Source organism: Eubalaena glacialis, chromosome 4 (assembly GCF_028564815.1).
Source record: "Eubalaena glacialis isolate mEubGla1 chromosome 4, mEubGla1.1.hap2.+ XY, whole genome shotgun sequence".
Classification (NCBI taxonomy): Eukaryota; Metazoa; Chordata; class Mammalia; order Artiodactyla; family Balaenidae; genus Eubalaena; species Eubalaena glacialis.
In genome coordinates this window covers 150081240-150095182 of record NC_083719.1, presented here as the reverse complement: position 1 = coordinate 150095182, position 13943 = coordinate 150081240, and the positions used below count along the sequence as shown (strand labels likewise).

Here is a 13943-nt window from a genome sequence, read left to right as displayed (position 1 = left end):
TGTTGATGGATACTTAGGTTGCTTCCATGTCTTAGCTGTTGTAAATAGTGCTGCTATGAATATTGGGGTGCATGTATGTTTTCGGATTAGCGTTTTCTCCAGATATATGACCAGGAGTGAATCATATGGTAGCTCTTTTTTTTAATTAATTTATTTATTTATGGCTGTGTTGGGTCTTCGTTTCTGTGCGAGGGCTTTCTCTAGTTGCGGCAAATGGGGTCCACTCTTCATCGCGGTGCACGGGCCTCTCACTGTCGCGGCCTCTCTTGTTGCGGAGCACAGGCTCCAGACGCGCAGGCTCAGCAATTGTGGCTCACGGGCCCAGCTGCTCCGCGGCATGTGGGATCTTCCCAAACCAGGGCTCGAACCCGTGTCCCCTGCATTGGCAGGCAGATTCTCAACCACTGCGCCACCAGGGAAACCCTGGTAGCTCTTTTTATAGTTTTTTAAGGAACCTCCATACTGTTCTCCATAGTGGCTGCACCAGTCTACATTCCCACCAACAGTGTAGGAGGGCTCCCTTTTCTCCACACCCTCTCCAGCATTTGTTATTTGTAGACTTTTTAATGATGGCCATTCTGACTGATGTGCGGTGATACCTCATTATAGTTTTGTCCCAGTTTTTAGCACACTGGGAGGGCTGAATGAACAGAGTTGCATGTGGGATGTTGCAGTATGCTGCAGGGAGGATTCTATCCTCAGGTCATGAGATTGGCACTTCTGACCTGGTCTCTTTACTGATAATTCGATATTTCCTAGCAAGATGATGCCCTCAAAAGGCCCTGAACATCAAGCTTTGGAACAAATCATCTACCGCATACTTTATTTTTCTTTTTAAACAAGAGAACCAAAAAATGTGTGTGTGTGAAGGGTTCATTCCTGACCCGTGGGGACTTAGCCCTGTTGGATCCTCTCCCTCTTCTCCCTGTTTCTCTGCTCCGTAGCATCCTCCTTGGAATACCCCCCAAATAGAGTGATTTTGACTAAAATTTAATATACAAAGCACAGTAAATTCTTGGGGGAAATTGCTACAAAGGGGATAGACTGACGGGTGGGGTAGATAAGGCATTCATAAAGAAGAAACTAAACCCTCCAGAGACCTAGAGTACCATAACTGCATCCAGCATGGGCCTTGGAAACGTGTGACCTTGAACAAGCCCACCAAACTCTCAGCCTCAGTTTCCTCAACTGTAACGTGCAAGGCTGGCTCTGCCCATCTGCCCAGGTTACTGTGAGAATAAAAGGATGTCAGGAAAGCACGCTGGAAAACATGAAAAGTATTCTAGCAACGTGAGCTTTTTTTGCCACTGGGAGGCAGGAGGACATCTGTGTGAACCCTTGGGACCCTGCCCGTTATTAGCCAGATTAAACGTCAGTTCTTCTTCCTCTTGTCACTGCCACAGCTGCCTGCCTCACAGGACGGGCCTGCAGCAAGGGAGTGGGGGCGTGGATGATTGAGCTCCCATGGCAGCCCCTCCGTTACCAGCTCCAGTTCCCTGGACCCTGGCATCAAGAGCCTCCAGAGGCAAGCCAGCCATGATGTATCCCATGGGTCCCTCCCCATGAGGGAAGCTCTGAGCCAGCATTGAAAAGAGAAATTTTTTAAATTCCAGCCTTTTTGCTGGTTAGTTTAGTAACCCCCTCACTTTCATTCAAGAGTGGGTGAGCAGTGCTTTCACACGAGGTTCAAGGGCACAGCTAGTCAGTCTAGGATCATAAAGGACATTTGTAGGACCCAAAGTGCTTGCCTTGCCAGCCCCATTCTGGAAAACACTTCTACAACCCTAATGGCATCACCTAGGATGGACCAGCATTTCACCGGAAAGGCAGCTTCCTTTTATGCTTCTTTTTTTTTTTTTTTTTTGGTTTTGGTTGGCCGGGGTGGGTCTGAAGAACTAAAACCATGGCAGAACGGGGTCCCTCATGGATATAGGAAGGCTGACCCTGGGGGATAGGTGTCACCTTAGAGGAGAGTGACCCCCTGGATTTGCATATGGAGTTGAGTGTTTTTCTTAATAAATGCTTGTGCTAAGCACTAGGAATAAAGGGAGGAATAAAATAATGTCATTTGTGCCATCATAGAACTTACCGTCTTGGGTGGGAGGCAAATGATAAACAAGAAAACAAACAAATATCCTCTAACCACAAATTGAGAGAAGTGCTACGAAGGAAATAAATAGGGGGCTATGAGAGACAATAGTAGGGGTCGCACTGGAGATGAGGGGGTCAGGGCAGGCCTCTCTGAGGAGCTGACATTTGGGCTCAGATACAGAGGAGGAGAAGGAATCACCTTATGAAGGGGGTAAACAGCGTGTTCAGAACATGCGTTATTTGCGGAATCACACAGGACTCCATCCATGTGTGTGTTTGTGTTTCTGTGTGTGTAAGAGAGAGAGAAAGGATGTGTATGTGTGTGCATACATGCCTACCCACGGCTGTATTTTTTCTGGGACGATGACCTATAACTTTCATCAGATTTCCAATGGGATCAGTGATGCAAAAGAACTCTAAGGAATTTTCTGAATCAAAATTACCCTTAGTCAATCAGTTAAAGCATCAAAATAATTGTGCCAAATGATTTTTTTATTTTTTATTTTTTTTGAGTCCTGGAAGCTCTGCATGCTAAAGCAGAAAGTGGAGCACACAGGGTGCCATTTCGGGTCTCCCTCCGAGAGCATGGGTGCAGGGGAAGTCTCCAAGTGATCGGTGTGCCACACAGCGTCCGTGGTGACCGGGTGCATGAGTGCCCGGACGTGTTCGGAGGTTCGGTGGCCACAGGCATGCAAGTCCCTCTCTTTCTCTGCTGAGGGCGGGAGCCCCTGCTGTAAGGAGAGCACTGGGAAGCCTGCAGGCGCGGCCCTTGCCCCGCAGGTCATCACAAGGATTAGTGAGTCACCAGCCTCTCTCCTGCCTGCAGGCTCCTCAATGCCAACAAGATCAACTGCCTGCGGGTGAACACGTTTCAGGACCTGCAGAGCCTCAACCTGCTCTCCCTATACGACAACAAGCTTCAGACCATCAGCAAGGGGCTCTTTGCCCCTCTGCAGGCCATCCAGACGCTGTGAGTATGCCACCTCGAGTGCCAGCGTGTGCCCGGGCAGCCAGCAACCCCAAACACGTAGTCGCAGAGAACATTCAAAATGAAGGCAAAGCGAGCACGTCCAGGAGGAGTCCTGGAGCCTGCAGCGAGAACGGAATATTAATAATAGCACTAGCTTGGGACTTCCATGGCGGTCCAGTGGTTAAGAATCTGCGCTTTCAATGCAGGGGGCGTGGGTTTGATCCCTGGTCGGGGAACTACCATTTCCACATGCTGCATGGCTTGCCCAAGAAAAAACAATTTTTTTAGAAATCATAATAGCGCTAGCTCGCCTGTACTAAGCACTCACACAGTGCTCGGCACCCCACTGGGTGATTTCCCTGTATCCAAACAGTTAAGCCTCACAACAACCCTAGGAGGTAGGTGCTTTCGTGATCCCCCGTTTCTATGCGAGGAAACCAGAGGCACAGAGAAGTTAAGTAACTTATTCAAGGTTGCACAACTAGTAAGAAGCAGGATTTGAATCTAGGCCGAGCGGCTGCTCACCTGCTCTTTCAACCACTGTGGCCACTGTATTCTGAGCAGGCTCCATCTCTGCTGATCACCCATTCCTGCCCACCAACGCCCGCAAAACCAAGCCTCTGGTACAGGCACGCTGTACCAGAATACGGGAGTATTTCACCACCCTCGTTAGGGAACAGTTCCTCACTCCCAAGCCCTGCAGACGTTCCTAAATAGTTCCATTAGATAGGTGACACCTGAGTACGGATCTCAGCCCGTGTTTCTGATGGCTCCACCCCTAAGCTTAGACCCTAGCTCCAGCCCCAGGCCTGACCATGAGCCTGGGGGCTTCTGGAGCCCTTCTGAGTCGTCTGGCACTTACTGCCCGTGTAGCCAGAGACGGGAGCCAATAAAGGTTAAGAGCAGCTGCTACACACTGAACCCCGACCACGTGCTGAGCACTGAGTGTGGTGCTTTGGATAGTTTTCTCACTGAGCCGGGGGAAGCCAGGCCCGTGGTGCTGTTGCCCTTGTGATGCTGAGGATGGTAAGAACAAAACCCGCTCCTATAAATGGAACACCCTCCCTGTGCCCGACACCATGCCAGCTGCTTTATGTACCGGGTGTTCCTGAGCTTGGAGAAATAAAATTCAGTCTGCTCTCAGCATAAACCCTAAGCCTGCAACTTTCATTGCCCTTCAGAATTGGCGTGGGTGAGATTGGAGACGATCAGGGGTGGGTGCCGACGCAGGTGGGGAGAGTAAGGAAGGCTGATTCCCCAGACGGGATGCCAGCTGCACCTGTGACTGTCTTTTGCAGACAGCAGACCTCAGGCCCCCCTCTCCGGGTCTTGTCTGAGAGCAGCTCCCACCTCCCCCGAGGCCTCCTGGGGCGATGAGGGAGGGAGCCTGGCGCCAGAGCCTAGCACCAGGCAGGGTGGTGGCGGAACGTGGCACCAGGGGTCCCATCTGATTAACTCCCGTCCCTCTCGCAGCCACTTAGCCCAAAACCCGTTTGTGTGCGACTGCCACTTGAAGTGGCTAGCCGACTACCTTCAGGACAACCCCATCGAGACCAGCGGGGCCCGCTGCAGCAGCCCGCGCCGGCTGGCCAACAAGCGCATCAGCCAGATCAAGAGCAAGAAGTTCCGCTGTTCAGGTAATCAGGTTATGGGGCAGGGCCCCACCTTCCGACTCAGAGTACAGCAGCCCCAGAGAGGCCAGTAATCCAATCTGGAGGACAGCGCGCGCTGTAATGGCTCCTGGGGAGCATCTTTGCAAATTAAATTGGGAAAATTCAGTTAGCCCCGCAGAAAACCAATTAGCTTATGGATTTAAAATAAAACACACACACACAATAAAAGCATTGTGGGGAGGAAGGGGGGTGATTTGGGGAGAGACAGTACCGAGGCAGCAGCACATCTCCCGAGCTAGGTGGAAACGAGGGGATGAGGCAGCCTGTACACATGCGATCTTTTAGAGGCCACGATTTATTTATTTTGTATTGTGTTAGTTTCCAAATCACGCTCTGCAAGTGGCAGATAGAGAAATAAATATACCCCAGGCCAGGCTGCAGGAAGCATGGAGCCTTGGGGGCCTCCTCTCCCCCTGTATGGCCACCTTCGGTACAGCCCTTGGACCACAGTGTATTCTAGGTTTCACAGGCGTTTTTGCTCTCTCCTCCACCCCAGATGGGTGCATTCTGATCATGGAGAGAACAGCAAAGACTGTTGCTCAGAAAGAAAGCAAAGCCTTGCTCTCTAGTTCCCAAGCTCTCTCCAGAAACCTTCCTCCCTACCGCACCCAGAAATGAAACGGGGAGGGGGGCTGGTGAATGGCAGGGGAATTCTCAGCTCATCTTGGAAAGAGAAGTTGCTCTCCTTGACCCAAGAGCTGGATGAACAGGCAGTTAAAAATGACTATCATTTGTGGTGTTTGCTACTGGAAAAAAAATCACCAAGCTGCTTTGTGCTCCCAATGGTGAGACGTTGATAGTATGATGTGGTGAGATGGGGTGAAGCCAACTCTCACAATCTGTGTGTCAGCAGGAACTGTTCTTCTCTCCCTGCCCGGAGCGTCTTGTGTCGGTGGGTTTTCCTGGGGAGGAGGCCAGTGTCGGCCCTAGTCGCCGGGAGAAGACCAGCAGGCAGACCTCCACTTCTTTCACGTTGTTCTTGACCTCAAAGTCAAATTCTTCAGTCCATGCCTCCAGAATGATCAGCCTGAGCTGTTTTATTTTTTTCAAGAGAAGCAAATACCTTGAGAGGGCTTGGAGGGACCCCAGGGACTTTGCGGCAGTCTGAGACATCGATCTCAATGTGTCTTCCCCAGAATAACAATGTCAGTTACAAGAGCAGTTTCTTGCCGCTGATGAGCAGCTCAGGGCTTCTAGTTTGACTCGGTTTTTCCAGTAGTCCTGTGAGATCAGCAGGAGAGGTCCCCTTGCTGCAGCAGCGGGAGCTGAGGGCTCAGAGGTGAGGGGGCACCCCATGGTCACAGCAAGCAAACGGTAAAGGCAGGCTCGGACCCCAGGTCTGGCTCACTCCTCAACACCACGCAGCATGTAGGAGAGAAGGGCCATCTGGGAAGGAGGCCCAGCTGCTTGGATGACTTCCTTCCCCAGCCTCATGGCCCCGCCCCCAACCTCAGGCCCTGAACTCTTTCCTTAAGTTCCTTCTTGGGGCCGCAGCATCTCAGGGAGAAAAACGCTCTCCCAGCCCAGAGCTGTGCCCTGAGGCACAACTGTCTTGTCCCCGGGCCCTTTCCTCATGACTTACACCTCTTGTTCCTTCTGCCTCCTCTCTTCCTACCCATGTCTGGCTGGGGCTGAGTTAATTACTTCTAACAGCAGTTGTGCCCAAGAAGAGGGGTGATAAGAGGCCGAGGAGGGCAGGGTGCCATCTGCCAACCCCGATCCCTCAGTCTGGGGGCTGGTGGGGGGGTGGTCCCATCATGATCTCGAGATCCTGATTGATGCCAAGACCCTGGGGCATAGGGTGGGGATGGAATCAGCCCAGGGATCAGCCATTGCCTCGGAATGACTGTAGGCTGGGTTTGGGGATGGGGTACAGACAGAACTAAGTAGGAGAAAGAGGAAAACAGCCAGTAGACCTAGAAACAGTAGAGCTTAGTTCTAGCTCTAGATCTGCCACTACCTACCTATCTTTGCACTGGAGGAACCCTGGCTTCTTTTCCTATGTGGGGTAGGAATGATTGGAAATTTTACAAAGAAACAAATAGGGAAAAGGGGCAGGGTTTTTGGATTGACCCTGTCTAAAAAATTTTTTATACATCAATACTAACCAGAAAGATTATTCCTATAAAGGTAGAGAAAGTTCAAGCTGTGATGATCCTAACATATAACATCCTATATGCTCTTATTTTATGTAGCTACAGACAAGAGAGGTCAAGAGAGCTAGCTACTGGTGCACTCCAAAGGCCTTGGCTTTGAGAGGCACTGGGGCCCAGACCTGCTTAGCATTGAGGGATGCAGAAGCCATAGCTCTAAAGCTCTGTGTTTCCAGGAAGCTCAAGAAGAAAGAAGGAGGGGCAGGTGACACGTACTGGATTTGACAGATAATAAGTCTGCGTTTTACTTTCCCCTAAAAGCACTCCCCTTGCAAAGACAGCTGATGTAATTAGGAGCCAATTTGAGGGCTGCTCTTGCAACACATAAAGCCCCTCCTTAGGCTGGGCATCTGGCTTCCCAGCTGCACTGTGTCTGCCTCTATCAGCTGTATCCGCTGCCCTGGGCAGCAAGATCGGGTTAGAGGTGAATGCTGCTGGCTGGGGTAATCTGACCATCAGATTAAGTCCTCCTCAAAAGGCACCATCTGGCTGCCTGAGACCCCAAGCCCATCCTCGGGGGAGCACTTGGCGGCTGGAAAATGCTGTCTGCCTTCCGTCACGCCTCCCCCACTTTGTGTATGGAGATCCAGTTGGCAAGAAGAAACTGGTGGTGAAAAGTACAGAGTGGTGTACTCCCTGTCCTCATCTGTACAAATATGGCAAAGGGCAAGACATCTCTCAGGGAATCACAAAACTTTAGAGCCCCCAGAGATTACCCAGTCCATGCGAGAGAGGAAGAAAATGAGGCTCACACAGCAGGAAGTCTTATCTAAGATTATAGAGTGGTATTTTCAAGACAAGATCTGTAACCCAGGACTTCTGATATGCTGAGAAGATTCTTGATAACTTTCTCCTGGGCCCTTCCATTTCCTTCTGTTGAAGGAAACCAAAGAGAAGGAGGGGAATTTTAAAGCTTGGGGACAGGGGCACGAAAGGGATGGATTTTCCCTGCTCTGGTGCCGAGGGCCTGATCAAACTTGAATAAGAAATCCCCAAACCAGAGTGTTTGCAGAGCCCTGCCTGTCTGGAGGGGCTCAAAGCAGAGTTGAGTCTAAATTACAGTGGCCAGCTCTAGTCGGTCGGATGGGAGGGCTTAGCAAGAGGTGGAGCCAGATCCGGAGCTGTGGAGTGACTTGGACTAACCAGTCAGTCATCACAGATAACCTATACACGTCAGTATGCTGCCACCATCTCGTCCTAAAAACACACTGTGGAGGAACGGTGACCCTGTCAGAGGGCAAGGCAGTGAGGGTCCCAGTCTGGTCTCTTCAAGATGCCCTGACTCTGGTCTCTTCAAGATGCACACATCTCCTCTTCACGGCTTGGGTGGAAATTCAGAAAAACGGCTGCTGATCTTTTGCAGATAAGGGTGTAAAGGCTGGGCACCCTCCCTGGGCCCATGGCATCAAGAACAACTGGTTGTTGGTCTCCTCGGCCCACTCCATGATTTACAGTCATGGCGGAAGTCAGGAAGGACCCTAGAATCTGGTATCTTCCACTTTCTTTCCTTTTCTTAGTTTGAAAGAGGCTCTTTGTCATGATCATTGTGACTGTGGGTTTCTCAGTCCCAAACCCAGGGCCCCGTGGCTTCCCCGACTTTCTCCCTGCTAGGAACATGTACTTTCTCTCAATGTCACACCCCTTCTCTACTATACCTTGATTGATCTGTGATGAACATCTGTCAGCCAGGGGTTTCTGGGGGCCTTGAAGGATACTGAGGAGACATCAGTGGGACTTTTTCTAAAGAAGAGCATTGCAGCTTTGCTAGACCACTAGGAACCGCGGCCTGTCTCTTTACTGAAGGCGCCGGGGGAACAGCCTGTCATGGAACCACTCTGCTATGGGCTGGGCCCTAGGCAGCAGAGAATGCAGAAGATGCTTCTGTTAAGTTCGACGTCTTGGCACATCTAACGGTGTGACTGAGTGGGGTTCAGAGGCTCAGTTCAGGCCTGCGAAACGATCCCAGACATTTGTGGTCATAATTCCCCTTGGGAAGGATCTGTTCTGCCCTGATACTCCTGCGTAGGGATGTCCAGTGGCCTCCCACCCGTTCTTCTCCCTTCCTCCCGTGTCTCCCCCGGGGCGGGGTGTGAAGGGCGGTAGGGCTCCTGTCTCCGGATGTGTTCCTGTGGAACCCCGCTCTCGGTACTAATCACGCTCAGTGGGGGCCTGCTCCGGCTTCCGCTTCTCCACGCTGCTTCCTCTGAGCGCTCCTGTCCTCTCTCTGACGCTGCTTCCTGACCTTGACTCTGACCAGTCGCCGCGGGGCTTTCCTTTGTGCTTGATCTAACCATGTGGTGGAACGATGGAAACGGAACATGGTTCTGTCAAGCACCGCGGAAAGCACCGCGCTCTCCTGCAGCATGGCCCGCCACCGCTGGACACCTCTTCTCTGCTCTGGAGCACCGCAGCCCACCACCCGCCAGACCCGCCTCTCTCGGTCCAGCCTCACGAAGGGTGGGGGGTGGGGGGTGGGAGTCTCGAAGGATTCACAGAGCACCTCCACCTCCAGGTAGCAGATCTGTGCTGAGATAGGGATGGGTAAGCATACGGGGGACAAGCTGAGATCTGCATCCACGTCTCTATCCCAAGTGGAGTTGCCATCCCCCAAATCTAGTCTGGATGCCAGCCAAGTGGTAAAGTAGCTAGGTCTGAGCTCAGACACCACTGTTTTTCTTCTTGAAGAGAACGCGTATACCCAAGGCGTATGCCCTTTGTTTCATGGAAGAGTCCCAGCCCAAGGTCCTTTTCCCACGTGGCAGTTAACGCAAAGCTCATACTTCTGGTACCCACCCTCCACCTACCATCTTTATTGGAAGCATGAGGACTTAATGTGAGCATGAGAATGATGAAATTGCCATGAGTCTGAGACACTGGATGTAACCTGAGGCTCCTTCTGGAACTGACCCCCTCTCATCACGAGTACTTTGGTCCCCATGCAGCCTAAAGTCCAAGCTGTTTCCTTGACCTTCCAAGCACAGTTAACATGAGGCGAAAGTGCTGGGCTCCTCAGTGGTGCTAGTTCAGTGCCATGTGGGGTCTGTGCAGAAGCCCACTGCCTCTGATAATAAAGAGAGGGGCGCCTTGGCACCTCCCATGCTGCTTATTTCTTGATAAATCCTAGACCCAGTGTAACCGGAAGATTGTGTTGTTGGTTCATGCCGTGGAGTGTGTGTCCTGTCCCATGTGAGAGAGGGCCCTGGCTTGAGCCAGGAGCTGGGCTCTGGGCTTCCATGGCAATGTGTGACTTTCATTGTCTTCTCTCTCTCAGGTTACCCCTCAGAGCCAGGGCCCCAGCCATTGCTGAGTAATGGAGAGTCCTATTTACCTCTCTGAATTCTTTTCTCATGTGCTTACCATAGACCGGGTGCTGAACTATTTTACATCATTACCTTGTTTAATTTTCACAACCACCCTATAAGTCCCATTTTGCAGATGAGAATATTGAGGCTCAGAGAGGCCAACTAACTTGCCCAGGGTCATTGGACTCCAGCATGGCTGCTCTTTACAACTGTAATCCTCAGCTTTCCCAGCTGCGGACAGGCCCATGGCCTTGAGTTATAAAATCAAAAAGACCTTGACTTGACTTGATAGGGAGTTGAAAAAACTAACACTCCCTTTCCAACTTCCTTCTGTTAATAGAAAATGACTTGAGCAAGAAAGAGAGCAAGCATCCCTGTTTACATGGCTTCTCCCCTCCAGCATGAATATACCAAGACCCATTTGGTACAGAACAAGTCCTCGGGCCTAGAGAAATTTCCTTTCCCTCTGAACAGAGAGGGCGTTCTGAGTTCCTCGGCACTGCCGCCACCATGCCAGGGCCAGGCCTTCGGGAGTGGGTCCACAGGGTGCCCTTCCACAGGTGCCTCCCTGGTCCTCCAGCAGCTGGCTGTGACCAGGCAGTGACCAGCTGCAGGCCATGGCCATTTCCCTCTGCTTCCAGGCAGATAGCTGCATTCATGTTAGACTCTGACAGGGAGAACTTACTAGGACAGCTGTCTGCCCAACCAATCTCCAAACTCCTGGTGAACAGTTGGTGTTTTCCAGCCAACTGGTGTCTGGTCCCCTGGCCTTTGCCGACGAGTGGATAACAATGTTCTCTTGATTCCATTCATGACCTGTAACCTTTGCTTGTCCTTTCAAGCTGAAGTGCCCCAGCAGGCCTCCTACTCCCCCCAGTTCCTCTTTCTGTTCCTTTCCTCCTTCTTTCACCCCACCCACCTTAGGGGTTTTGGAGGTAGAAGAGGAGAACTCTGGACACGTGCGTTGGCAGGTCCTTGGTGCCCTGATAACCGTCCATCTGTGACTTCCATTAAACAAACTGGTTGCCCAGAGGATGATGCAAAATGCAGACTGCTAGTGACAGCAGCCACCCTGGGCCCAGCGCTGGCCTCTGCAGCCAAGTCCATCCAAAGGATGGGAGCTTTGGCTCCCCACCTGCCCCAACCCCGTGACCGTCCAAACATTACATACATCCTCTCCTGGGAAATGCCGGCAGGGCAGGGATTCATAATAAAACCGCGTTGCTGTGGATTTCCACTCCCCTGGTCTATTGAAGTTTCTCTGTGCTCACGTCCCAAGTGTCGTTGTTCTGAGCTGCCCACCAAGGGGGAGAAGGGCTACGGGGGCAGGAACAGGGGAGATGCCAGGTGACATCAGCTCTCCCAAGACCCATTTCAGCCGGCGTCTAGTTTTATGGCCCTTGTTCAAATCCTCCGAGATCTCTCCTGTCTGAACTCCCCTAAAGAGAAGAAGCAACGGCCTATTTCAGTTACTCCTCTCCTACTAAGTATTTCTGGCAGTGACAAATATGCATTGAGATTGAAATTGACTTTTAAAGCTCTGGAAAAGTTAAAAATACTTTTGGGTAGTTATGAGCATTAGGCATAACAAATGGCTCCGAGAAACCCTGAGTAGTTTGGGTAATGAAATACGAAGTGATGGAGGTGGCATTTCAGGCTGGCTCTGACTGGGGAACGCACTCTTTCAGTTTTGTACGTACGCCGTTATTAACATTTCTGGCTCCCACTCATATAAAATACCACACTCCGACCCCCTCGTTATTACAAACCAGGGCAATAACAAAAACAGCAGGGGGAAAAGTGTTGGAAAGAACACATTAGTCTATCGAATCTAATTGCAAAATCATTTCATTAAAATGGGTCAGCGGCTCCATTGCACAGGTCGGCCAGTTATAATCTAAGTATACTACAGAGAGCGATTCCTGCTAACTACAGACGCTCTCACCTTGATTGAAACGAAAACGCATTTAATCGGCGGCTGTCCCCAGCCGCAGCCCAGCCGGTGCTCATCTTCAGGCTCATCATGTTAGCGAGCAAACTGTGTTCCCTCCTGTCTTTCTGGCTTTGATCACTCAGGGTTCCTCCGCTTTGCAAGGATCCCATCCTAGACACCTTCTCAAGGAAAAATACGTGCCTATGTACGAAAAACCCCTTCACACCATCGCCGTGGGGAATAAGAGAGGGTTGTCATCTAGCAGGGTTTGCGCGATGAAATTCATCCAGGACTCAGCACGCTGATGCGTCGGCGGGTGGGGGGCCGGAAACAGCCCAGGTCAGAGTTACTCAGTGGGACGGATGCTGACAAGCCAAGGGCAAGAAATTTGCATAATGCATTGGACCAGGGAGCCGCCCAAAAATCCTGGGATACCTGCTTAGATTTTGCTCACACAAGCCTGCAAGTGGAGAGTGGGATGAAGGAGGGGAATGGGGAAGGAGCAAAGAGGGAAAGAGACAGGTCCAGGCCTTGACCTTCTGTTTTAGGTGGATGATGTCACTTCAGAATCAGAGACCCACCAAGTCCATCCCCAATCAGGCATTACCATGGGGAGAAAACGTGAGGAGTGAGAAACCAAGAGGGCAGTGGAGACATCTGCTTCCTGTCTCCCTGCAGCCCACTGCGGGAAAATGCCATTCAATTCACCTCCACCAGCTTGACTTTATGATCATTCCTAGGTCTGGGATTAAGGTTTTGTCCAAAAGCACATCTGCAGTAAAGCAAAGTATTAGTCACATGGGCCCTGGCAGCAGCCTGCCTGGGTTCGTTTCTCTGCCACGTCCTGAGTGACCTGCAGGCCTCAGTTTCCTCATCGATAACATGGAGTCATGATAGCCTCAGAGTGTTGTGAAGATTTAAAGGGCTCGCCCGTTTGAAGTTCAAAGAATACTGCCCTGCTCGTGCTCCACGCTCAGTACCCACCAGCTATCATCACTCACTACGCTGATGTTTTAACGGCTTCTGACATGCCGAATGTTCCGCTAGGTGCTCAAAAAAAATAGAATCACAAACATCTGTACAACTCTTGACCCTTTTCCGGAGGCTCTCCACCGCCTTGATCTTCCTCAAATCTTCACAGCCCCTGTGAGATAGGTGCAATTATGTGATTCCTGTTTTACATGTGGAGAGATTGAAGCTAGTAAGTGGCAAAGCCTGGGCAAATCCACGCCTTCTATTGCTAAAACCTCTGTACTGCAGATGCCCCGTTCTGCTCCTAATACACATAAGATGGCCAAGGTCCACCTCAACTAGCCAGGCAAACAAATGACATTCACGTTCTCTGACACACTGCAGAAATACGCACGTGTGGAACGATTTATGTGCTAAGGGCACCCCATTTATGCACTGGACAAGCGTGAGCCAAGCTCTTGTGCCTGGCATCGTGCTGATGAACCACTGAAGGTGAAAATAAGAGACCCGACCCCCGTCAACTGGCTCGTGTCTGATAGGAGAACCAGAGCTTCCCTTTTGTTTCGGGCAAGATTTGTGGTCTCACAGAGGTTCGCCCAGGTGCTAGGGGATCATTTCTGATCATTAAAGCAGCTCCCCAGGGTATCTCTCAAAACAGCACATCGTTGGCCCTGTTACCGTTACTGTGTATGTAACCTCCAGAAAAATTCAATTTCAAAAATTAATCTTAGCTCCAACTACTTTTAGCTCATTGGAACTGGCTTTTCACTGTAGTTAAACAGAGCTTCCTCTCAAAGGCAGCAGGTACATCTAACCCTCACAAGAGTTGTACCTGCCTTTACAGTGTTT

At 51.0% G+C, this 13943-nt stretch overlaps 1 protein-coding gene across 4 annotated transcripts in view; it reads left to right on the top strand.

Annotated features, from left to right (window-relative positions):
* The window catches only part of SLIT3 (slit guidance ligand 3), a 617656-nt gene that overhangs the window by 513318 nt on the left and 90395 nt on the right, over window positions 1-13943 (top strand). For all 4 annotated transcript variants that reach the window (XM_061189924.1, XM_061189921.1, XM_061189922.1 and 1 more), the window contains 2 exons: window positions 2918-3061; window positions 4535-4698. In XM_061189924.1, the coding sequence (XP_061045907.1) occupies window positions 2918-3061; window positions 4535-4698 (308 nt within the window). The remainder of the gene's footprint in view (window positions 1-2917; window positions 3062-4534; window positions 4699-13943) is intronic.